Here is a 27,502-nt window from a genome sequence, read left to right on the forward strand (position 1 = left end):
CTGGTCTATGCATACGTCTTCCCAGACATAGAAACACACCCAGACGTAAGAGGGATCCATTCCTGTCAACAGGAAGACGACATGGCCTCCAGCAGGCTACCAGGGAATCCCCAGATTGGCCCCATGGACAGGAGTGGTAGCTTCTTCAAGGTAAGGACTGATGGATGGATGGATGGATGGATGGATGGACGGACGAGTAACGGACTTTCCAGAGAGCATTTACAAATAGAAAACATTTCACCTCATGTGTACTGGATGATTTTTACACGAAATAACAGCAACTCAGCAGATGACTCAACTCTTGCTGTTTAGAGCAGAAAATAAACAAAAATGTAGCTTGAATCACTGCACTGCCCTACAAAAGCAAAAGCAAGTAACCAAACTGCTGAGTTAGGACCACAATTTGACTTTCTCACGTACATGTCACCATATCTAAAGTCATTATGCAATAGAAATGTAACTTCTGTAAAAACACATCATGGCCAAAGCACAACTCATTACCTTTTCATAGCTGTCTTTCTAGAAAGTTAAAAATTGAGATTTTAATTAAGCAGTATATGACTGATTTAGTTAGTCATCCCTTATAAAAGAGGCACTAGCCAGATCCAGTCATCATGGGGAAAAATAAGACCTGATAAACAAACTCTGCTAACAGCTAGCTTCTCTTGTTTAGCAGAGTAGCAGTAACTGTATCTCAGTTTATGACTCAGCTGGTGTGGTGGTAACATAGCTGAATCACATATTTTTAAGTGCATTCAATTGTAGATCCTTATATCATTTATTAATATGAATTACTATAAACTAAACAACCAAATCAACCGCTCTAATCCTTTTGTTGAAGGAAGTTAGCTTAGTCTTAGCCAAAGACAGAATAGCAGCAATGGGAGAGAATACTCATTCTAGACTTTTTGTTGTGTTTTTAGATGAGATAAGTGTGAAAGTGCCACACGCATTTATGTTAAGTTTATTCACATTTGCGTTGTCATATTTTATATTTGTTTGATGTGCAAAAAATGATAAATATCAGAAGATATGGCAGCTATTTTTAGTAGCTAACGTAAGCAGGTTAAACTTACTAATTGGATGGCATTATGCTAACGTTAGAGACTTGACCTTAAAATTATATTCTCATTTTGTATTATTAATCATTCCCTTTTTTTAATTGATATTGACAGTTGTATACAGCTGTATTTACATTGTTTACTGAGTTATTGGCTGTAATCCTTGTCTATGGTGCCCAGTCATAGCTGAATACAGTCAGCAGCAGCAACGGAAGACACTAGTCATCCCAGACTGTCTTTTTGTTGTGTTTTCAGTACAATAAAAGTGTCCTCATTCAGTGTGTTACAACAGATTACATAACTGTTACGCAGTCCAGCTTGAAAATCTCTTTTTCCCTCCCTTCAGTATTTATGTAGCTGCTCTGCCTTTGCCAAACTTTGGATTTTATCAGTTTGTCACTAACAAAACAAATACTTATTCACATAAAAAAGATATTTCTGATTTATAAGGCATGCTGGACTTTGTGGGATGGTCAAGTGAGTGATGGCCTCCTCCGGGTTGTCAAGTGGGTGCCCTCCTTCCTCTGTGTTTCGCTAATAGGCAGTGAATCCCGGCGTCCTGGGCTCACTCCCTAGATGTCATCTACTCACTTGACAGCCCAGGTGGAGTCCTTTCTCTTAAACTACTTCATCCCCATTTCAGTGGTCCGTGAGAGGTCTTTGACTGTCTGCCAGTGGACCTTCCCTCGCAATCCCATCTCTGTGATGGACAGATGGTTCATGGTATTTTTTTGAAAGTTTATGACCTTTTCAAACAGTTTCCAAGGATGATTTCTCAGATGGTTCTTTGTAAAAAATAACACCCAAAGTTATCTTTATCTATGTTGTTATAAAAAGTGTTTCTGCTGTCAGTCACTCAGTCACAGTACACCAAAAATGATAATTTTTTTTAGCATCACAGCAACCCCTGGCTCAATGTCAGCTTACATAAAAATGATCCTGATGACTTCCATGCAGTATGCTATAAAGATTTAAAATTTGGGGAACACATCACTAGTACTGGATCAGTACAGTATTTGCTCTGCGTCCCTCATGAACATTTTCTCATGCATTTAAACAATAATTGATGAGTTTTTTCCCTCAGGAAGTATTTTATTCTTTGGAGTTTAAATACTGGCCTCAAATTCTCACATTGGTAGTTCTGACTGACCACTTTTCTTCATATTTTCAGGAAATGTAATAGAGTATTTATTGATGAAACATAAAAGTGGAGCTGTCTCATGACAGTTTTCCTTCTCCGTTTGCCATATATTGAAGGAGGGCTGGAAGAGAAGAATGCCAGCTGCACTTGATGGCAGCCTGACAAACACACTCCCAGCAGTAATAAAACTCTCGCTCTCTTTCTCTCCCTCTCGCTTTGTCGTCATGTCTCTCTGACACCCCTCCACACCCTTTTCATCTGTATCTTTTTGTCTCTCCTCTGTTTTCTTTGTCTTGATGCTAAGATAACACTAACCACTAACTTTTTTTTAACGCATTCTTAGATGTCATATTCTTGTTTTATTAAAGCACTCTACATTTCTGGAGCTGAATCTGTTTCTTCTCCGCTGTTGCTGCCTCAATCAGATTCTCTTCATCATTCATCTACTACCAGTCTAATAAGCACACATACCAGACATAACTGTGAGAGAACGATTAGGTCGACTGCTCTTCACCGGTGCGACCCAGTTTCAGGCCTCTCTGTTGGGTCCACTGCTGAAGTATTATTGAGAAACTTCAAGCTGCAAGCTTCTTGGAAATGTCTCCGTAGCTGACCCTTGACCTTTGACTTCCCTGTAAAAAAGAATGAGAACATCAACTGGTCAAGAGTGTGTTCTTTTTTTAAAGTTTTGGTTTCATTTCTTCTATTTTGACGCTCTAGTAGTTGAACAGAAACCACAGCAGGTTGTAATAACAATGCGATTAGTGTGATATAAGATCATGATTTTTCTATAATTGCCATAAATGTTCATTAAAAGTCTTAACCAATCAAAGTTTTGCCATAGGGGAGGTAGAAGCAGCTATAGTCAGTCAAGACAGTTTTAGGTCTTGCTCCAAAAATCAGTTTTAAGGAACAGATGCAACAGGAAATGTTCGAATGCTGCTGTTTAACCTCCCTTTTTTTTTGCACAACTCATGTTGTTTTCACACCTTTAAAATCCTTACATCATGAGTATTCAAATCTTCTCTTCCTCATATGTCCTTAATAGGCACAACGTATTTGTTATATTCTGAGGTGCTGTGCATATAAATAACAGGACATAGACAAAGTATCTACAGCCGTGTTCATTGGACATGGGTTTTTGTTTAACAGTGTAAGGTTCTTGCTGTTCTGTAAAATGGGACCTAAAACTCATGATGCACTGTGTGCCTCAATAAAAGGTTACAACTTTCACCTTGCAGCATCTGGCTGTTTGACAAACTCATTATCTGGCACAGATGAATACATTAAAACCACTTTATAGCTGGAAAGGCAGATGTAGTGATGGGCTAAGAAACAAATACTGAATGTTGTCTGGCTTTTAATTTCCATTGCAGCTTTTTCCGTCCTCGCTTACCCTGTGAAAGCGCTCTGTGTATGTGTCTGTGTCAAAACCAAACACATAGTTTCCCGTTGACTCCATCCATGGCTGTAACAGCAGCCCATGCAGAGAATCACTTACCTCTACACAGCAGAACCTTTACAGGAGCTGAATAAATAAACCCTCTTGTGTGTATGTCTGTGCATGAGATGTCCCTCTGCTTCAGTCTCTGTAACTTTGCATTCATGTTTTGTTAAGGGTGACTGAAATCAATCAAGGGTGGAAACAGTGGAGGTTCATAAAAGTCAGAATGTGGAACACAGAAGAAGACAGTAGAACTTTTGTTGTTGGATATCAGTTGTTTTTCCTACAAAAGCCATAAGAGTGAAATAAGGCCTGTATGGGCGCCATCATCAGAGCTCCATGAGGCACTCTGCCCAGATCCAGTCACTCAGCACCTCTCGTGTTCACTGACCTTCATTTTCTAGCTCAGGAATTTCCCATGTCTCCTCCTCTGGCACTACTCCATTGTTTTTATTCAGATTATTCAATGCCTGCCTCGTTACAGTATGTTATGACTATCTTTCTTCTTCTATCCATGGTCACAGACCACAGGGCACAAATTCCCCCCTGTCTGTGTGCATTTTGTATGATGGAATACTACCTAGCTAGCTGTGTGCTGCGTGCTAATTTGATTGCTTACAAGGTTTCAGGAAGTGACTGTGCCAAGCTAGAACTAGCTAAACACATAACCGCCAGTAAAACCAGGATAAGTCACTTTTAGAGTTCAGATTTTTCACAAATTTAACAAGCAAGACATAATGTGTTAATCAGCAAACTAAAGTGGTTACATTTAGACAGAGCTAGGCTCGCTGTTTCTATGTTTCCAGTCTTTTGCTGCTTTCCATTTTCCTCAAAGGTTGAAAGTCAAAGCTAGGAATGATGTCACACCCGAGTTTGAATCGTTCCAGTTTAGAAGTCAGAAAACCAGTTCTAGCTAGGTTAGCCATTGTTAGCAATACCAGGTGATTAAAACGCATTTCGCTGTATTTTGCGCATATAAACAGCATAGCAGCTGCTTAGATAGAAGTTGGACAGTGCTGTGTATAGACTGATTTAATGAGACACAAATAAGACATAACTGCTAATGAACAGGATATTAATACAACTTTGACACTGCTGATGCTGGGGCTACCATCTTGGATTTTGAAGTTGGGGCTGGTGAGGTTCCTCTAACCTTCTGAGTCGGAAATCTGGCTTAAGGAGGCATTCCAGTTAAATATCTGACTGGGAACTCGGAAATTCCTACTTCTGAGTACAAATGGAACGCACCATTTATGCTAAGCTAAGATAACCGGCTGCTCGTTGTAGTTTCATATTTATTTGTACAGACATGACGTGGTATTGATCTTCTCATCAAACTTTGGACAAGAAAACGAGTAGATAAATTATAAAGTCAGTTAATTGTATGTGTTAGTGGTTATTCCTTAACAAATCAATTTGCCACAAATAAGCTGACCCAGTGAAGTTGTAGCCCAGTTGGTAATGGCTTGCTTCAGATTCTGTGGTGTCATATAGGTCCATCTGCTTGAGCTGAATTTCATCTGCATTTACATGAACACTTCTTTACATAATCCGTTCATCTGCACTTAGATTATTTTCTCCATGAATTGTTTTGTCATCCAGAAACGACTCTCTTGAGGACTATAAGTGAAAAGAAAAGAAAAAGTGGTTTTCCAAATGTTTCCCTCCACAGGGTGTAACCATAGTACCAAAAGTACTAATTCAAGAGTCACACGGTTTAAAGTGGCTCTTTTTGTAGCTGAGGTTCTCACAGCTCTCACAGAACTGAAACAAATGCAGTTTCCCCAGTTCTGGGAGACTGTCAGTTGTGGAGACTCTTAATAGTTATCTCTGTCTTCACTTGGGTTCAAATTGGACATCCCCAGTCTGTGTTTGAGTTTTCAGTGCTCTGGCAACGCTGGACCTAACTCGTCCACTCGTGTTGTATAATACAAGTTTTGACCTGACAGAAAGCTCGGGAGTCTGAGGCTTTAGAGAACTGGCTCCACTTAGTCCTACGGGAGAGGGGAGGTTATATGGGCCTGTGGTGACTGTGGTTTGGCCTAGAGCCCAGATATTGGAGGAAAGATTGGGAAAAGACTGCCTCCTACTGGCTGATATTTGTAATGGAAGTGCTGGTTCAAGTGCAGAAAGCCTTCATTAAAAAAGAAAACTGGGTTTGTTTGAAAATGGTATTTCATGGGTGGAGTTGAATAGATTTTCCAGGTATGGTTCATATTCACATACTTTCCTTTATTTGCCTAGATTTTCTGGTCTTCATCATATCGTGCTCTGTGGCCAAATGCAACAATAAGAAATCTAAATTGGCCTTAAGAATCTGTCTTGTTTGCGTCAGTGTAACGCATCCAAATTTTAACATCTGCTCAGATATGTTTGAGTATCCCAGCGAGCGTTCTAAAATGTGGAATGAGGGATTGCGGAAAAAACAGAAAAAAACAAGGAGGCATGAAAACAATTAGTTGCCATCCTTATTCAACTGAGCTGTTTTTTAAAGGAGTAGCTACTTACTGTATACTGTACACACTCTTTCTCCTTTGATTCTAAATACAGAAACAACATGCCAAATCAGTTGGGCAGCCAACCATAAAAGATTTATTTTTATATGATTTGTGAGTTTGGTGTTTTGGATTATAAAAGACATTCCACTTCCACATTAGTGTCATCACTATTTCCAAAGATAGTTGTGGGCTTTAACTAATTACAGTACAAATGCATTATCAGATGTACTGGTAATACCACCCTTCACTCTCTTGACAAATTAGGCCTAGAAATAGACTTAAATGACAGTGGAGACAACTTTTATCTCTCTGAGTTTGAAAAATAGTCCTGCATGACAGAATTCTTCCTGTCCTGAATTATCCAGATGTTTACATGTCCTGTCAGGCAGCTGTGCCATTTATTGTAGAAACTGACTTTTCGACACACTCTGGATGATGATGGGGGTCCTTTTGTGACAATGTTTTGTTTCCACGTTTCCTGCCTATAGGAAATGAGATACACACACACAGGAAAAATGACTAACTGTTTCCGTGCCCTTTGTTCCAGAAGTGACCAGCGCAATCTGTCCATCCCCCCTTAGTCTCCTTTTCTTGATTTCTAATATGTTTGAGCAATGCCATCAGTTTCGTTTACTGCTGCTTTCTCCCCTCTTCTCTTTTTTATATTCCCTCATCAGTCAAAGCCTCTCATTCGGTTTTCTTGCAGCTGATTGACACATTTGCGTCGGAGATCGGGGAATTGAAGAAAGAGATGGTCCAGACTTCTCCAGCAGTGAACAAGGAGCCCATGGACATACAAGGGTGAGGCTGATTTCCACATGTCTTTCCATATTCTAGTCAACACCTGTATCAACCTATTTATTCCTCATAATATGTGGGAATGTTACCGTAGTGAGTCAAGAGATTTATTGTCGTCAGCTGGTTCAGCAGTGTTGATATTGCTTTATATTCAGTAAAATCTGATTTCCTACAACAATATTTTAAAATGTGACCTGGATACGTTGATACTCGTGTTTCACCAGTAGATGGGGAAAGTGTTTCACTCTTTCTCCCTGTCTATCTATCTATCAGGCTGGAAAGTGAGGTGTGTGGCGTTTACCTACAGTCCCCCCACTGTGGTGGGGTGGGGGGTGAAAGGGACTCTGGGTACGACTCCTTGCGGAGGAGGATGAGCGTGTTGGACAGACTGACTCAAACCCACCCGGTGTGGCTGCTGCTGTCAGTCAGTGAAGAAGAGGCCGGACGCATTCTTCTCAAACAGCCACCAGGGGTGAGGAAACATGTACCCTCATGACTCATATGGGACACTGATATGGTGATATCCCTGGATAGAAATGTTAATGTTAATCCTTTCAATAGTATCTTAACATAGCATTTATTTTGATTCTATGACTTTGTGGTGCAGGTGTTCCTGGTCAGGAAGTCAGTCGCTCTTCAGAGAAAGGTCCTCTCTGTGCGTCTGAAAGAGGATCAGTCTGAAACTCCTATCAGCCACTTCCCTGTCAGAGAGAGCCAGTACAGTAAGAATAATGCTCGTTTTATTCTGCTTCATCTGGAATACTAGAAGGATCCTTTAGACACCATCCATCACTGAGAACTATTTCAGACTGACCCTCAGATTTGATCAAAGTTTGTCTTAAAGACAAATTATACCAGACAATCTGATACTCCATGACATGACTCCATGTTTGACATATATGTATAACACACTCGTCAAACAGACAGGTCACAATTTACAGTATATAAAGTAAAGAAAAAGTTGAAAAGAAAAATTGTTGTTGACTCAATAGGTTTAGTAGCTTCCATTTATCGTAAAGCTCAATTTATGGCCTTTCAGTTTCTTTTTGGTCCTCTGATTACGTCTTCTTTAGCCACAACCTCCTCTGCAGTCACACCCTACTCGAGGTCACAGACTCAAAGATTAAATATTGTTTCCTGTTTGCCTCCACATGCTGCGTACAAAGATAAAGTCATACACAAATGAGAAATGAGAGTGTGACTGGAAGTATGTCAGTTTGGCCCGTGATTGCGTGAGCCATGTTGAAACACAGTGGGCTCGAAAGCATGTTGACTCCTTAAAAAAAAATACAATCAATTAGCATCTCTGTAAATGCAACCGTCTCATTAACTCACTGGTTTAATGTGATAAAGTGAAATAATGATCTGCTGCAGAAGGGTTGAGAATGCACATACCTTAAGTAAGTGACTATAGTTACCGTGACTTACGGCATTTGTTCAGGGTCACATGTTTCTTTGCATTGCCATTAGCGTGACATTGACCATGTATGTTGACACTCACATAAGGTGCAGTAAAATAACTTTATTGTGCTGATAAAAACTGATCTGACGATAAAAACACAATTTAATTCGTAGCCGTGTTTATAATCTTACAAGTGCTGCACTTCAGTATTTGGAAACAGTCATGGAGCTGTGAGGGTGCCAAAGTGTGATGACATACCAGCTGTGGATTTTCCCGGCTGAAATGACAGCTCACATGGGAGGGGGAGGAGTGCCCTTGGCCGGGTTTGACCTTTAGATGTGGGTCAGCTGTTCCCCAGTTGGCCTCTCATACTGCACAGACTGCTGAATCAAGTTGGACTTGTGCATGAATAGTTTGAATTTAACTTTTACAGGTTTTTTTTGTTTGTTTTATATAAGTCACCAGTCCTTTTAAAGTTACAATGCTCATTATTGTGCACCTTCTTTCTCAAAACTATGTTTAACCATTGAATTAAGAGGGATAAATGCTGTATTTGAATGTGGCTGTGTGTAGAAATTTAAAGCTGATGTTGCAAAGTAAAGCAGGCTTTCTGAACCAAGACGCATGCTGGGTGAAGAGGGGTTTCTACACTGCAAATAATGTCTGCAATGCATCTTATATTTGTTCCTACCATGAACCAAAAAGTCAGATTGCTTGAGGCATTAGATAAAACGTCATGGGATTAATGTAGTCATCAGAATGTACATGTATCTTCAAGGAACTCTGAGTATTTGTACCACATTTCATTTTTACAATAGTCGTCCATGCAAATTTTTATGGCATTTCACACAGTATTTATAGAGTTATTTTCAGTCTGGACCAAAGTGCCAACTATCATTGCTATTCTTAGAGCTACTGTCATGGCTAAAAATCACAGTTGCTCACTTTTTGATGACATCATCCATTCTTGTATTCTCATAGACATACAGTAAAATACACGAAATTTAAAAATTTAAAAAGAAATAATTAATAATTAAATATCACAAAAACAGCACTATATTAAAACACCATTAGGTGGAACACTGCTTGGTCTTGGTGCAGCAGTGTAGAGGAGCTGAAGGACTGGGGTTTGAATTCTAGTAGGAGCACATCTTTGAATACTAATCGAGGTAGCAAAGTTAGGTAGTAAAAAGGTTAGGTTTTGCAAGAAGTGCAGTAAGCCAGTGCAGTGATAAAGGTCTTACTCACCCAGATGATTGTGATCCTGCTCCTCTGTGATTGTCCCAACCACAAATCAGTGCAATATTAAAGCTCCAGTCCTGCCCCCAGTGGTGATAGGTGGTACATCTCTAGCAGTGCTCCCCTAGTGGCGGTTCCAACCAAATCTATTTGGTGGCAGCAGGTCCCAGCCTAAATGGGATGTGGGCTTGCCCTATGTTGTGGTTGTGACTGTAGCCAGCCACAGCTCTGATGTGATATGGCCCCATCCCTAGCTGTCAGTGTCAGACCCCCTGTAGTGCTACTTGCTACCCTGTTTGTCTTGTAATGGGGCCATCCAGGCACCTTGTTGCGGTTCCATACTGGTACCTTTTAGCAGCAGAATGGCCCACCTTAACTGGTATGTGGGTCTGGCCCCATGGTGGCTGTCTCACCCCTTGTGACAGCAACAGACTCTGCCTCTGATGTAACATGGCTGTATCACCAATTGCTGTCCTAGCCACACCACCACAATAATAATCTAACAAAAGAAATATTAGATAACTAGAGTTATACAGCTTTACTATGCCCTGCCACTCTGGCTAGATAGCTGTGTTTGAATGGGTAGGGTTAGGTTTAGGGTTAGGGTTGGGTTTAGAAAAAAGTAGTATATGGTGTATAAAGGGCACAAAGCAGTGTTAGGGTTAGAAAGTTACTGATAGCAGCTCTAAATATTGACTCATTGTATTCAACAAGTGTTTTTATTATTTTAATTTTGCATTATAATCAAGTTGATTTGTATATATATGTATGGGAACCATGAATGTCTGCACCATGTTTCATGACAAAGCATCGAATAGTTAAAGATATTTTAATTTGGTTTAAATGACCAACATTGCCATCTATAGATCCATAGAGCCCTGTTAACAGGACTAAAAACACTACTGTAAAATGCTGATGAGGAGAGCCATTATCAAGGAAACAAAGGTTGCAATGCAAATGCAGTGCAAGCTATTTATCTGAGCCCCTGTGTTTGAGTTATAATTCAATCTGTCAATGTTTCATTTGTTTGTAGCCTTTTCTCTTGATGGTTCTGGGATCAGCTTTGCAGATCTGTTTCGCCTGGTGGCTTTCTACTGTATTAGCAGGTAAATAACCAACATTTTCTCTCTTTCTCCATCTCTCTCTGTCCATCTTTCACATTGCCTGTAACTTCTCCCTGGGTGTTTTTTTCCCCTCAAACTGCTGTTTCTCTGTAACAAGTTGGTGATTCAGGGATGGAAACGGCATGGATGAAAATAATGTTTGTTGAGTAAGCAGTCAGCTTTTAGTGCCCGAGGGCTCTCACTTCTTGTTTTAGCTTGTGGAAGCTCAGGAGACACAGACAGACACAGTAATTTAACAACAGACACAGGAAATGGAAGGAGCTGATGCCACTAGTGATATCCACCACAAACAATGCATTCCACTAAAGACCCAGACCTCAAAGCAAAGAGACCCTCTAAATTTTCTCATATGCACATTTCTTCAGGAGCATGTTCATTTTACATTGACAACACCAACATGTATGTGTGATACATCTCAAGAGATTTGGTAGAAGCAAAAGGTGTGTCAGCATGTTTATAAGTACGGTTTATGAAATTATTTTCACTTCTCTATATGCCAGTGTTCAGGTTTTGTTTTGCCAACCAAATTAATAGCATCATCACTTTTGTAAGGGGATATTACGGTCAAATGAGGACAAAGAGCATGATAACCTTGACTGTAAAACTCTACACAGTGAACAGCATTGATGAGACACAATTACTGCCTTGTTATTGTCAGATGTACACAGATATATCAGCATTTTAAGGTCAAGTTTCATAAGCCTCTACACATGCAGTTCTATTTGATTGCTACTTCAGCTTCAGCATGTTTTAATCATTTCTCATATTGTATTTCTCACATTCTGTTTTATTATTCTGTTACATTGATTGCCTGTTCATCTTTCATTTAGGGATGTCCTGCCTTTCACACTCAAACTCCCAGAGGCCATTGCATCTGCCAAAACTCAGAAAGACCTGGAGGAGGTGGCTCAGCTTGGAGCAGGTAGTCTAATATATAACTTTTACTGGTTTGAAATTCTACATGATAACACATCTTAAAGGACCACACAAGTGGTTTTGAAAGTTTTAAATACAAATCATCTAAATGTAAAGGGGCCCTGTGGCGTTTTCTTGTAAACGAACATAACTCATGATTACATTCAGTGTTACTCACAAACACACTTTGTATATATCGTTGAGGTTAAACAAATGTGTTGAGTGGATTTTCTTCATAAAACATCTGTAAATATTTTGGAACCTGCATAGTTTCCATTCATGTTTACATCAGTTATCAGTGTTCTTCGCTGCCTTTGTTAGTGCATTGCTAAGGTTTAGTGTGAAACCATTGGTTGGTAGGTTCAGTTGGCAATGTGCAAATATGTACTGTATGTACAACAATCAGGGCTCGACTCATAAAAACCTTGCTCTATAGCACTACTAGTGGTCAAAAACTGCACACCATTTTTCAAAGCATACTACAGTATACAGTAAGTCTTTAGAATTATTGCATTTAGGTGGCCATTAGTTTACATTCATTTCACACTGGTGGAAATAATTTGCAGATAATCAAATTTTCATGTGTCATGTCAGCTGACCAGTGTTAATGCCTATGTCATACATTCAACGTGTTGTACCAACCGAAGAAAAAGTTATGGCGTGCCGATCATGTGACCGAATGTAATACAATTAAGGCTTTTCTGAAGCGTTGATGCATGTCGGTGATGGAAAAAAATAGGATTATGGTGCATCTTGACAAGTTGACGCACCAACCTGTGTTTATGTGAATCAAGACATTATCAGCGTACAGGCTTACTTTGAAAACAAACACATTAAATGCTACCAGGGTGTGTTTGGGTTAGGGTTAGGGTTATCTTGAGACAGGTAATTCGTCACAGTGAACTTTTAGTCTGTGTTCTTTTCTTATTAATCCTCTGGGTTTGATTTCCCAACAATATAATGTAGGTCAAGAACGTGATGATTAAGGCAACAAACTCAAAGCATAATGCTCACTGTGATGAGAATATGTAGAATGTGTAGAATGTAAATACATGCGATATGCCGTGAAACAAGTATAAATAATTTTGCTGAAGTACACAAGATTGGAGCTCTTCAAGTAAAACCAGTTGTTTTGTTTTGGCCTATTATCTTCAACACAGTGTGCTAGGATGTCTACCTGTGTGTGCTACACCTACCATAACATGCAAACAATCAGCCAACTAAGCAAGCAAAGACACACAGGTTTTTATTTATTTTTCTGTGTCATGCTGACTATTCGGTTCTGCCTTCACAGCAGATTTAGTCACTTCATCGCTGTCACGTTATTCTAGGCATAGTGACTGTGAAACTGCAGTGAGTCAACTTCCTACAGTGGAAGCCTACCACATAGCTCAGTGCTTAGTGTGTGGGAGAAAGGAGTGGCAAGTGGAAAGCTGCAGTGGGCCGTGCGCTGTCTTAACAAACACACATACATACCATCACACCAAATTCCAAATGAGCACTAATGTAAAAGCTCAGTAAACTGTGTCATAGCTACTTTAAAACTCGAAGAGCTGTTATTGTATTTGCATGCCTGCATTCCTGTGAATGGAGGAGGGTGTTAGCCTGCAAGGGACTGACTTATGCATTGCTGCTCTTAGGGGGAAGAGACGGAAAATTCCTCACAGACTCATATAGGGGAACTCCCCTTCTCCACTGGACAGCTTCTATTTAAAAAAAAAAAAAGCAAACTGCCTCAATCTTTGTTGTGGTATTTGCGCACACGCATGTGAAGCATAAACACATGTTACAGACATCTTCTGTGATATTTGAATATTGCAATTAAATTGCCACTTATTTGCCTTCCAGCAGAGCATGGAGAATACTGTTGTGCTAGAAAAGTAAGTTTTGCTTCAATTCAACTTATTAAAACAGCTGTTTATGATGGAAGAGATGACATCATGAAGATTTTGTGAGTTGTGTGTATCTCTCATGAGGATAGTATTCATCTTGTGTTTTTATTTTCACTGGCAACATGATTGTCTTGGTCAGAATTCTGTTGGATGTACATCCAAAAGCCTGTAAATTCCTCAAATTCAGAAAGAAACTTTATATATTAGCTCCAATTTGCTGTTGCTTTAAATGCGGAAGTCCTTTTGACACCAAAACGGTCGCCCCCTGGTGACCTTTTGATAGAATGCAGTTTTAAGTTACTTCCGCGTTGGCATCATTTCAGAGGACCGGAACTCCCCGCCTGCTTTTCCACGACTCGAGGTGGTTAGGGAGCCACGTTATTACGTCACCGTATACGTCAGTTACGTCGCTGCTTTCCCATAAAGAGTCGCACCAACTTCGAAGCAACAATAATACAAAGAAGAAAAAGAAGAAGTAACTACAACGATGGCAGACAACGCCACAGCTAACTCACAACGCAAATGTGTAGGAATTTCACCATCAGTCAAATGTTCAAGGGATAATTCACTCCTTATCTATTCACCATTATGCAGTCTTGTTTGTTGTGGTTTGGTGGAAAAGGGGTATCAGAGTTCAGTGGTATCATCAGTGAGTATTTCCTGAACAGATGCTCCAGATTAAAAGCTTTCCAGTGTCTCAAAGGGCATAACCCACCCCCTGACCTGTGCACCACTCCTGGTAGACTTTTAATTTTGAAACATTTGCAGGAAGTGAATAGATTTATTGTCAATGACTTAACCACGCTAAAAGAAGAAGAAGCATAAAGCATTTTCGTTTAAAAGATCAACTCAGAGTAGCAAAGTGTTGGGTGTGACGTGACTAATACATGACATGTTGTACAGATGACACTGGTCCTGCACTTTAACTTGCAGTACCAATGACGGCTACTAGATGCCCGAACTGGCGCCTATTCAAAAAGAATTCTCACTAAAAATACGAAGTGAACAATTTTCACAGACCAACACCTCATTTTACTCTCAAACACTAAGTTCAGGCTTTCTGAAATTGCTCTGTTAATAAGATTTGAAGAAGTATCTTTGATGTCAGCCATGTTTGAGAGTCGGCACTGCCTGCGCGTTCCTGCTTGGCCCATCATAGACTTAACATTGGAATGTCAATACATTTTTTTTTGTTTAAAAGGAAACGTTTTCTAGGTGTGAGGAAAGTTTTCAAATATAAACCTTCATTGATTTAAAATTCACAATACAAAAACTAATACTTAATTTGTAGCTCTGGTTGTCCTGTCAACAGTTTAACAGATGTCTCTTTTATAATGGTGGTCTATAATGGTGGTTTGTAAGGTTTTTTGTCCCCCTACTGCAATACTGTAATACTGTGAGTGGCCACTAGGAAAAATTGGCAGTAAGGCTGAGCAATCAGTTTTCTTAATATATCCATGGTTTACACCTCAGTCCTCCTCATTGTTTTTACCCAGCCTTTAGAAACAACCAGCTATTATTTATTCATGCTGACCAATAGGAGATTACATTTTCAATCATATATCACAAATACAATAAACATAAATCAAAGAGAACAGCACTCATATTTGTATCCTATAGTGGGTCGCCTGCTGCAGCCTTGCTCAACAGTCATTGCCACAGTGTCAGGTGCTCATTGGTCACATGCACCAGTAAGAATACCAAAGGCAGATTTCAGTCTCCAGACACCGAGGTGTTATAAGACATATGAAACCAGCTGGACGCGGCTTCTTTATTGCCCCAGGAATGCGATAGTTAACGTTTCCATTTTTAGTCTGCAACACCAGTCATCACTGGGCTTATGTAGGTAATCACTGTGCATGACCATGATTTATGGCCTGTTTTTTTCATTTTGGTTTAAAAAATGTGTTGTATCTCAGTATTTAAGTTGCAATACAGTAGAATCTTTATTTTCAAGAGATCATTAAAGCTGTGCATGTTAGCATGAGGCCTGTCTTGCCAAATAGCTGGAAACAATGGAATGATTCAGTGGAAATGCAGACAAAAGCATCAAAATAGGAGCAAATGTCCTACACTGTTATGGGACATTGTACGGTCAGTATAAATGGTCATTCAGCAACAGAAAAAGACTCCGAAAATTCAGTCATTTGATTGAAGAGTTACAGGGAAATACATCTCAGGGTAAAAGTATGAGAGAGGAAAATAAAGCAGGAAGAAGGACTGGAGGAACTGGAACCGTGCGCTGTATGGTGTGTTTAGTGCCCTCCCACTCTGTGATTAGCATGGGCTACTCCCTCTCCATGACTCTGGGTGTGTGTTGACACTCTGTGAATCAGAGCCAAGAGACACAGGGCTGAACTCGGCTCACTTCTGCCACCAGAAACACGAAGGGAATGAGCAAGAAGAGAGACCGACAAGAAAACTTTTAGGAAACATCTTAATTGTTGGTGAGAAATTGTTGAGAATAGTGTCTGTGTTCTTTTACATTCTTGCAGTGTTGTGTCACTGATTTGTGTAGATTCCTGTGTGTTGCCGTTGGAGTGGTTGCTGACAACTTAGGATTGTTCTAGAGGAAGTATGTGTCTGTCTTAAAGTTGGTTAATGTTTACCTCTGAGTGTTTCTGTGTCTATACGTTGTAGGCTTCTGGGACTCTGCGCTGTGCAGTCAACGTCGCACCTCCCCCCGTCCCTGTCGCCCTCTGAGCCGTACCCTCAGCCCCCAGCGAACTAACAGGAACAGGGAGGACGAGGGGTCAAAGCAGAGTCACACCGGGGCTCACTGCGACAGTGCGCCTCCTACGCTACGTTCTCACGCTCCTCCACCTTCCTTCTGTCTTGAGAGAAGACATTCCAGTGGTCCTCTCTGCTTTGTCAACCCCCTGTTTCTCCAGACTCACCACCACCACCACTGTGGGGAAAATTCACCTTCACATGCTGTCAAACCCGATGACAACCCAGAAGATGCAGAGAAAGCACCAATGAAGCTGACAGGCAACAGCCAAGAGAGCGACAAGCACACGGACAAGACCAAAGTGAACAGAAAATCGTGCTCCCCTCCTCCCCGTCCTCCTCCTCCCCGTTCAATGCCACACCGGCGCCCTGCCCCACCTCCACCTGGTCCTCCAGCTCCTAGCACCAGACCAAAGAGCATGCCAGAGACCGTTGCTGTGGCTACAAGGAAACAACAGTCCAGTAAGCGTCCAGCACCTGCTCGACCACCAATGGGTGCTAAGCAAAGCAGCCCATCCAAGACTGCCAGCTCACCAATCCCTGTGCCTTCAAACCCACCACCTCCAAGGCCTAAAAAGCCTGATCTGGAATCCCACCGCTGCCACATTGCCCTGGACGATGAGACTATCGCCCAAGCCTTGTCTCGTGCCAAGCTCCCACCCTGCCAGCCTCCCCCTTCTGTTCCTGCTGATGGATTATTGGAAAATAACGCCGGGAGTGTGTCCATCCCAAATGAGAGGGGACGCCAGCGGCTCAGTGACATGAGCATGTCTACTTCTTCCTCTGACTCACTGGAATATTCACAGTCTCCTGGATTCTCCCTGGGTTTGGCCCCCAGCCCGCCCCGACATCTTAATCATCAAGACACAGTGGAGGACAGCAGTGAGGATGACGAGGATGGAGAGGAAGAAGAGGAGGAGGACTATGGGGTCGGCCTGGAGACGGACTTAGAAATGCGCCTCCGCACATCCTTCAAAGCAAGGAGGCGAAAGGTTGGCGTGAGTCTGAGTGGAGGATCATTTATTCTCCCCAGGGCCTTGAAAGGACGCTTCCGTAAGGTGAGCGGTATGCTCAGCTCCCTCATGACCCCTGAGAGACGGGCGGTGAAAAGGATCGCTGAGCTATCTAGGGACAAAAGCTCATATTTTGGCTCCCTGGTCCAGGACTACATCAGCTTTGTTCAGGAGAACCGGGGCTGTCACACATCAGGGATGGATTTCCTGCAGACTCTCAGGCAGTTTATGACACAGATGAAGGCTTACCTGCGCCAGAGCTCTGAGATGGACCCTCCTATAGAGTCACTTATACCTGAAGACCAGATCGGTAAGTCAAGCAGTCTTACAACTAGAAGTTTTAAGAATCTTTCAATCTGTGAAAGTTGAGTATTGTGTATGTGGCAAACATTTTAAAAATAATCTCCTGAATGCGTGGGTGCATGATTGTGAGCATTTTAGTCATATCCGTCTTCAGTTACCTACACATTTTAATTCCAATTTAATTTGGGAAGTAAAACCTCTGGCATTTAGCTTCAGAAGAGGGTTTCAAAATGACATAATTCATTGACAATGTTCGGTAGGTGCCCGGGCTTGCTGTTATGTTGGGAATCAGACAAGTTCAAGGTTTCCATATTAGTCTGCTTTAGAACTGGTGTTGAGTTACAGAAATGCCAAGGTGCTGTGCCCCAATAAGTTATTCTTGGCCTTTGCTAGTTGGCACAAGCTCACAGCGCAGTGCCAAAATTTGAGGCTCATTTTGAAAGGCAGAAGTTTATTGAATTGTATTTTTTATTAGAGCTGGGAAACTTAAGTTCTTTTTGGTACCACATTAAATGTGGCCTTAGCAATTAAAAACTCTCAAGTTCTGAAAGTTGGCATCCTTATTCAGAGTTATTTTATGACTCATTTGAGAACTTTTTTTAATTTTTTTTTATACCCAGCTGTATATCTTATGCTAATGAATAGTATTAAACTTGTTGATATTTTCCACTGAGGTCATGGTGATTATAAAAATAAAGTTTGCAGACAAGAGAAGCTCTATCAAAGGGATATTTCATTCCAACCAGATTATTGTGAACAAGAGTATTTGCATGAATATGTAAGTATTTCTTTGCCCTCATTTCGCACCCCTTGTTCATTGTAAACAATAACAGCAAACCACTTGTTCAGATACAGAGAAGTGCTCCATTCTGGTTATGCTAACAGACCACAGACATGCACATAAAGTGTTTCATGCTCGCAAATGTTGCCTTACATGAAGAGGGGAACTGTGAAGAAATGCAAAGATGTTTTATACAGCAGGCTTGCAAGTAAAAGTTAAGCTGGAATTCTATGTGAGAATAACAATACTTTCATGTTTGAAGTCTTCTAAACTCTATCATGAGAGAAATTTGTATGATCTGATGAAATAGTTGAATCGCAATAAGAAAATGTATAGCCTACAAAACCTGCTACATTTATTTTTTCTCCTGTAAAAACAAGACGAAGCAGAGAACTCTCAAGCGGCAAGCAGACAGTCCGGCTGACGTCACGCTACAATCCCACAGAATATGTTTAAAGGAAAGGAGAAGTGGAACTTGGCTCATCACTGTGCTACCATCTAAAATATTTATAGAAAGATTAAGAAGAGTGCGGTTACGTTATGGTTGAAACAAATGTTAGATGTTGTCATAGAGTTTTTTTCTCTTTATGGTAAAAGGGGAAACTTGAGAGTGTCTGTAGAGTGTATAAAAAACTTTAGATTTTTTTTTTTTGAGGTCAGGAGATTGAATCATTGAACTATCAACGGTTAGGTGTTATTTTTAAGAGAGTGTGGAAGACTGTCAACATGAGATAAGAACTATGGGGAGGATGTGAATGAAGAGGAAGGGCTGTAAATCAGTAGACGGCACAAATTTAGACTTTGCTTTGAGCATTTTTTGAATCTTGGGTGTGTGTGTGTGTGTGTGTGTGTGTACATTGTATATGACTTTACGGACTCTCTGATAGTTAGTTTCAGTTGAGGGAGACCTTTGAACAGGTTGTAGCTTAGATAGCGCCCGTTAACAAACATTGCTCAATATACAAAGGAAATGGGCTTTTTTGGAGGGAACTGGGAAGTCCGGTCAGAAAGTGTGTGTGTGTGTGTGTGTGTGTGTGTGTGTGTGTGTGTGTGTGTGTGTGTGTGTGTGTGTGTGTCCTAGTAAAATGAACTTTGTTAGGACCAGTAGTCCTTTAGGGGGTCAAAGCTTGTTCTTAAAATGGCAAAACATATTGTCTGTGTGTGTGTGTGTGTGTGTGTGTGTGTGTGTGTTTGTTGTAAGACCAAGAGTGTGTGTCCCTGTACTGTACCCCCTTCTGTGTACACACAATGATCTGATGGATTTATCTAGCAGTCCAGCCTCTCTAAACACCTCCGGCCCTTCCTTGTTTACGATTTTAGATTTATTTGTCTTAACAGCGTGCGATAAAGGACTTCCAAATCTTTACCTGAGGTGACCCAAAATGCTTGGCTCTTGTACAGAGAATGAACTGTTGTGTTTTACTGCAAATGGAGCCCATTCACACTGTACTCCTCCGCTATTCCTCCTACTCACAAAATAGACTAAACATTTCCCCGAAAACAGGATTTTGCATGTGCATGTTTGCTTGTTTACACCGTTGAAAAAACATGTATTCGGTGCTGTGGAGCTCATTGCATAAGTGTGCTGTTAACACTGGCTGGAGGCTGGGGATGCCTGTGCAGCATGAATAGTAGCGTCAGTGCTGCCAGAGAACAATAAGATACAATTGTGTAAATGTGCGATGCTGGACATAGCTGAGGTGGGAAGGAAGTTAGCCCTACCCTAAGCCTTTTTATGTAGATCTGAAGTACACATGGAGCCATTGTAGAGGTCCAACTTTTAACTGCATGTTAATTGAATGAATGTTGTACTATTAATGCTATATGAAAAGTGTTGGTTCCATGTCTGATTAAGTTCCACGTTTTTTCCCGACAAGATTTTCTCCAAGATCTATAACTCCTCAAGGAGCAGGGTGCTAAACATTCAAGTTTCCATTTACATAAATAGCAAATATGTAATCCAGCTGGAAAAAGCCTGACTTTTAGTGCTTTGAATGTCAAACTTTAGGTTATAGTTGTTGGTTGTTTATTAACTCGGTTGCTTGCAGTTGTTAACAACCAAGAATTAGAAAGGATTTGAATGGTTAAAATGCTTAGTTTAAATTAAAAAAAAGCGGTTTTAGAACTTATCAATATTGTTTGCATGTATAAAGTAGTTAGTGGCTAGACATGCTCTGTTAGGAGTTTCCAGCATAAAACCTATCCAGAGCAAAGCTACAGTATTTATCAGGCCCATAAAGATTTACTGTAATAAACTGTAAGTGCATAGCAGTGGTAAGTAAAGGACATATTTGGAAATATATGTCTCAAGAGCAAAGCATAGTAAATTGTACTTATTATACCTTGAGCTCAGATAAATCCTACAGTGTGTATCACTGGCCAATGATATCTGGTTCGGTGAAGTCATAATCATTTTATGGTTTGGCTGGGCTGCCATCTGTATTTGTATAAAACACTGAATGTAATTTATTGTGTAGTAAAGTGTCTGACCAAAACAATGCTTTCCAATGAACGGTGCCACCTCCCAAATGGCCAGTAATTGTAGTGTTAGACAGTCAGTTTCAGTTTAATGTTCCGTCATCGTTCTTACGCAATACTCAAAGACACCCTTTGGTTTGTAAAATATTACTCATTTGTTTGCTTCAAATATAAATAGTGTGTTGCCTGTTTCTCATTTACCTGTTCCCTGTGTGTCTGTCTGTCATGTTCTACAGACCAGGTGCTAGAGAAGGCCATGCACAAGTGTGTTCTGAAGCCTCTGAAGAGCGTGATCGAGGTGGCTTTACATGACTTCCAGGTGAGAGATGAGCAGGGTGTTATTACGTTTAAAGGTCACAATGTCATGTGTTGGGGGGGGGGAAAAAGGGAAAAAATGAAAATGGCGGTAAACAGTTGGTCTCCATCATTTCCACACTATCATTCATTAAATAAAGGAGATTTTCTTTCTGCTACATAATGACTTTTTTCAAAACATGCAATTTGTTAGAGTTCGAAGACTATTAATAATTGAGATGTTAAGGTGGTAGAGTAGGGGAAAATATTAAGGACTATATTTGTTGTTCTATACAAGAGTCACTCTCTAGTTATTTCTTCATTTTTTTTATTATGACAAAGTCAGGAAGCATTTGCTACTGAAAGCATCTGCTATTTCTTGTACGTCTCAAGAATACTGTACGCCAAATTGCTGATTTGGATTTCTAGTTTCTGTGTGACAGAACCCAAAAAACCCTTCTTATCAGTGAACTAGCCAAAGAACTTGTCGACTGGGTAAACTAGCTTCCCCATAAACAACGTCTTGTATCCTCTTCAGGTGAACAGTGGAGCTTGGCAGCGGTTGAAGGAGAATCTGGCAATGGCTAAGACCAAGGGGCCTCATGAGCTGGGGGTGGATGGGGCAGTGCCCCCTGACCCCATGGCTATTGAGAAGATCCGCCACAAGTTCCTAAACATGAGGAAGATGTACTCCCCTGAGAAAAAGGTGTCACTGCTGCTGCGTGTATGCAAACTCATCTACACCATCATGCAAGATAACTCAGGTATGGAGAGGTCTGGCCTTCTTTTTGCAATATAAAACATTTTGTGAAACAGCTTCTCCACTTTTAGTTTCAGATTAAGTTTTCAGGCTGTTCCCTCTCTCTGACCTGCACCTACCTGACTCTGTGCTCTCTGTCTGCTTCCTTCCAGGGAGGATGTACGGTGCTGATGATTTCCTGCCCATGCTGACCTATGTAGTGGCTCAGTGTGACATGCCTCAACTGGACACAGATATCCAGTACATGATGGAGCTGCTGGACCCATCTCTGCTTCAAGGAGAAGGTACATCTTGTTGATTTGCTCAATTTCATGATTCATATATATTTCTTGGTATATAACATTATAAAATTGCACCCTCTCATGTCTGTTAACATAGTGGAAAAAAACAGCTTGTTCAACCGTTAAAAAGGTGTGTGAACATGTGAACTTTAACTTGTGAACTTTGGATGCAAAAAGCACAAAGCACCCATAAACTAGGTGTTTGAAGGTTTTTCAGAACACATTAACCTTCATATCAGGTTTTACAATTTTGAATGTTTACTTGATGAGGTCAGGCACATTACAATGCGGTGTGAGGTGAATGGGAATTCCGGTATTTTGTATATCCCAGTCAAAGGAATGTCTGTCCAGGGGGAAGCAGTCAACTGGGTGTCAACGGAAGCAGGACTCAATGTCAATGTAGAAATGTTTCCTATCGTTAGAGATGAAGCGTAGGGGTCACGTATTCCACTCTTTCAGATAGTTGTAGTGGTATAAGGTATATGGATTCATTATTCAGCCCTCGTTTTTTTTCTTAAAGCTGCTCTAATTCATATTTTTATATTAACGTGTCAAATGACTACGCTCATATAAAATAAGCACTCAATTCAGCAGTTCCCTCGTGTCCTTAACAAATTGTTATAGTGGTTTTTATGGCCTGCATCAATCAACATGGTTTCCAGCAGCAACAGGGAGCTAAACACTATAAACAATGCAAAAAGTTAGCAAGAGCTAAAAAAAAAAAAACAGATATTTTTCTTAGGGGGTTGATGGAAACCAAAAGAGAGCCAGGTGGACACAAACACAACTCCACAGCTTTCCACTACTCCATTTCTTTTCATGTCAAAACATAAATTCTTTTCTAATTGGGTAATTTGGAAAAAACACTTTCAACCCCTCATGCTATCATTGTTGCAACTATGTCTTAATCAGTCAACAGTCTGCAAGCTGTTATGGTATCGATACAGTATTTGAGCCCGTTTTAGCTATTTCGCACAGGTTATGTGTTAGTTGACACTTCATTTTAAAGCTACACAGTGTAACTTTTGTTTTGGCCACATGTGGCAGTTACAGCATAATGGTAAATGCTAAAACACAATATAAAAGTACAACAAGTAAAAGCTGTAGTACTATATCCTAATATCGACTTGAAACTAGCAAATGTTAGTTTCGCTTTAGCAAAACACCCTGGGTGTATTGAAACTGAACAAGCATAGGTTGTGATGCTCATAAATTCAACTTTTCAAGAGGGAAAGAGGAAGAATGTATTTCTTATTCTAGTTACGTAGTCTCGCTTTGAGAATTTACTGAGCAGTTACGGACACAAAGCGCTGTGACTAATATTACCAACCTTACATGAGTCAGTCTAGTCCGTAGGAATGTCCCTAATCGTTACTGCTAAGTCTAGATTGAAGAAAATATGCAATTTCTGCACGTCTGTTCAAATATCCACAATGACATGATTCTGAATTAGATGCAAAAGTTGTTAGACGAGTGCTGTTTTTTCCCGAAAGACTTTCTCTACTGAGAGATGATTATGTGATTTTTGTTTTGTTTATTTTAGTTATGTGAACTTTTTTTTTTAGCTCATTGTAACACTGGTCTTTCATCAGGACTGTGTTGAGTTTCCAAGGAAGTTCTTTGAGAGAGCCTGAGAAACATAGGCATAGGAAGGGAGGTGCATACTGACTGTGGTCGGAGATTCCTGTCTTGTTTGATTTGAATGGGCTGGAACAGTTTCAGAGGAAATATTTTCCAATCAACATCAACCTGTCTGGCATATAAACGGATGTAGGAATTGCTTTAATGTATGTTAGTGTCAATAAATTAGTGGAAAAATACCAATCGGAGCTGTGATATGATTACCCCCGAAATTGTGAAATGAAGCATTTGTCATTAATGTGAGTACTGTATATATTTCTCTGAATCGAAACACGAGAATATGATTCATTTGTATTACCAATCAGGAAGTGTTTGATATATTTTTACATCTGACTCTATGCAATGTCAGCTGGTTTCTTTTCTAGATAAACAGCCAAGATATGTTGTTCATTTTCATCACAGGCACTTGGTGACTCTAGAGTCTATTTCTAACAACTAGTTTCACTGTGAGTTTCTGTCCTCTGTCTTTTTCCCCATTCTCCATGCATCCCTCTCTGACATTTCTCTTTGCTTTGTGCCCTAGGTGGCTACTACCTGACAAGTGCCTATGGAGCCATGTCCCTCATCAAGAACTTCCAGGAGGAGCAGGCAGCCAGAGTACTGAGCTCCGAGGCCAGGAACACTCTGCATCAGTGGCACCGCCGGCGTACTACCCAGCGTTCAGTGCCGTCAGTGGACGACTTTCAGGTATCACGCCTGACCTGAACCCACCTTGAACAGTGGCAGTGAGTCTAAGTTGTACCAATTCCAGTTAAATCGAAACTTCAAATTCGGCCTTGGGAGAGTGCATGGAAGGTGCTGCTGTTTTGGGCCTCGTCATGGAAAAGGAATATATCTTCAGTATCTATTAACATCACAGCATGTGGATGGGATGCACCCCCTGGTGGAACTTTTAACAACTGCATGCAATATCTTTCCGATGCTATATCTGCATTTGATTTTTTCTTGTTAACTCATCATTAACACTTTTTTAATTTATTGTGTCTGTTCTACCTAATCTTAACACAGGACTTTTTGTTTTGCTCTGTAGAACTATCTCCGTGTGGCCCTGCAAGAAGTGGACACAGGCTGTACGGCCAAAACACTGATCGTCCACTCTTACACCACCACAGAAGAAGTCTGCTCAGTCTGCGCTTACAAATTCAAGATTCCCGACCCTGAGAACTACGCACTGTTTCTGATCACCGAGGACACCAGCCAGCAGCTCGCCCCGGACACACACCCTCAACGAATCAAAGCCGAGCTCCACAGCCGGCCCCAAGCACATATCTTCCATTTCGTCTACAGGAAGGTGCCTAACCTTAACCTTTGTATCCCTGCCGTCATCCACAATGGAAACTGCCTTCAAGTCAAATAGTGAGGGAGAATGACAAAACTTGACACACTTGATCTTAAACAGTAGTTGTGCCTCACAGTATTCATATGGTGCTTGTAGATGTTTGTTATGTAGAAAGATTTGAATGGAAGCAGAAACCAGACCGAGACATATTTAGATAGATAATATCTCTGATCAACTGTAATGTTGTGTAAATAATAAGAATGTTTATTTTTTATGAGGTAGCGTAAAGTTGTAGGATGGACTCTGGAAAGTGCTGTTTCGGTGAAGATATGGGTCATAAGTGTAAGTGATGATGACGGTCATTCAGTTTGTTACAAGTTTTGTTCAAGTTTCAAAACTTCAACCATTTAGAATGTATGTCTATGTCCCATATCTACTGTGGTTAGGCCGTATGGCGAGGGGAATGGTTGGATTATGTACTATGTAGAGGCTGATTTGCAGGAGTTTTGGTATGTGAAGTCTTAAATGGCGGGCAAAAGTTCTTCAGATAGTTGGACATGTATACATCCTCAAAGCAGAGGTCATACAGTGTAATATTGCATTTTATGTAACTAATGTTTGCCTTAACTGCTGTTACCCCAGGTGCCTTCAAAAGGAATTCAACATACTGTATGCTACTGAAAGCTTTCAGCTGTCATCCAGTGATTAGTCAGCTTTGATCAAAATGACCCAGATAAAAAAATATCATATGAAAACACAAATTTAATGAGTAAAATTAACTATTGTAAAAATGATGATTGTTTTTTTAATTATGTATTTTACTGCAATTGCTGGTCAATTGTAGCTTGTATTTCTGTGTAGAAATATTTTTATATTCAAATGTTTCTTTTTTTTCTCTAAAGTGACAAAGATGTGTATTCTGAATTAATATTTCTGTATTGGACTTAGATTTATGCCAGTTTTTTTATTCTCAAAAGTCATTTAATGACAACACTGTTTCTATTGTTTGTTATGGAACGCTCAAAGCTGACAGTGGATATATATAAATATCACTCCAAACGAGGCTACTTGCTGACTCCAACAAAATGTTATCTTTCAGGAAATTGTGCTACTTTACTTTCAACAGAGGAATTTTATTATTGCACAATATTACCCCAACAGCAAAGAAACAATGGGAGACTTTACTGGATTCATAATGTGTCCTCATATGAGAACCTATAAAATGCACTATTATCCACACATTTGTGTACAATACAAATTAAACTGGTTTGCAAATATATGAACTGATTTTTAAGAACCTGCTGCAGAGGTCTAAATTTAAGGTGGTATGGTAGGGAATATTTGTTGAGCTTGTTTGTTGCTTTGAAATACAAAATCCAATAAACTATTTCTGAAAGATCCTTGACCAAGAGTTGTGACAAAGTGAATTGATGTTTAACAGTAACTTGAATCGTCACAACACAGACTTTCCCATCCCTTTGATCACAGCCATTTGAAACTGACCATAATCACATATTCATCATGAGGTATTGTGCTTGTGTTCCAACTGACTGAATGGCTTCCTGGAACTGTTAGTGAGATATAAAGCATTGGACTAGCCTTTGTTTCTGATGACATAATAGCACACTTTGAAGTAACACACCCATGTCATATATCTATAGCGTCTGGCCTTTCAGAACAGAAATATCATCTTGGCTTTGAGTTTGGGCCAAGTACCAGGAAAAATGTTTGTATTCATGGAGAAAGTTATGCCATTGTGGCTGCTTTACATGCATCCATTGTGGTTCACAAGGTAGAATAAAGTGTCAACACAAAGTCAGGTTATATCTAACCACACACTGCCTTTTTCTGTGGTAGTTTTTGGTGGCTTTAAAAATCTGAGCCCCAGGGATGGGATGACCTTATAATCGATATGTTTGAGGGCAACCATGACAATGGATGCCTCCATAATGACCTGAGGGATGTCTTTGAAAAAGTCCTGGGTCACCCTTCATGGGAAGAAATTCACCTAAATATCAATATTTGCCTGCAGGGGGTTAACACTGTGCACTGTTATCACAATGGTGAGGCTTAGGTGGTGTTAAAAGTTAAGGGAACATGCTTTACACATGCATTATATTCATGGAGCTTTGTGATAAGTAATGACACATATGCATTTTATTGTATCTACGGATCAATCAATCAATCAATCTTTATTTGTATAGCGCAAAATCACAACAAAGTTATCTCAAGGCACTTTACACATAGAGCACGTTCTAAACCATATTTCAGGTTTTAATTTTAAAGAGACCCAACATTCCCACATGAGCCAGCACTTGGCGACAGTGGCAAGAAAAAACTCCCTTTTAACAGGAAGAAACTTCAGGCAGAACCAGGCTCAAAGTGGTCGGCCATCTGCCTCGACCGGTTGGGGTAGAGAGGAGAGAGA

The 27,502-nt window shown here is 40.3% G+C and overlaps 1 protein-coding gene across 2 annotated transcripts; it reads left to right on the plus strand.

Annotated features, from left to right (window-relative positions):
* Positions 1-26,458, plus strand: LOC133990687 (ras and Rab interactor 2-like). Of its 2 annotated transcripts, none has more exons than XM_062429085.1 (12): positions 1-150; positions 6,851-6,945; positions 7,216-7,414; positions 7,550-7,664; positions 10,617-10,689; positions 11,538-11,629; positions 16,155-17,567; positions 21,056-21,138; positions 21,652-21,877; positions 22,026-22,157; positions 24,319-24,482; positions 24,826-26,458. In XM_062429085.1, exons 1-12 carry the CDS (start codon positions 82-84, stop codon positions 25,150-25,152), a joined length of 2,988 nt encoding a protein of 995 aa, XP_062285069.1. In that variant the 5' UTR covers positions 1-81; the 3' UTR covers positions 25,153-26,458. The 2 variants fall into 2 exon arrangements, with proteins under 2 accessions (XP_062285069.1, XP_062285078.1); XM_062429094.1 differs by having other exon boundaries at positions 24,319-24,520; positions 24,826-24,963.
* Positions 26,459-27,502: the final 1,044 nt, after the last annotated feature.

The sequence above is a fragment of the Scomber scombrus genome, chromosome 2 (assembly GCF_963691925.1).
Source record: "Scomber scombrus chromosome 2, fScoSco1.1, whole genome shotgun sequence".
NCBI lineage: Eukaryota > Metazoa > Chordata > Actinopteri > Scombriformes > Scombridae > Scomber > Scomber scombrus.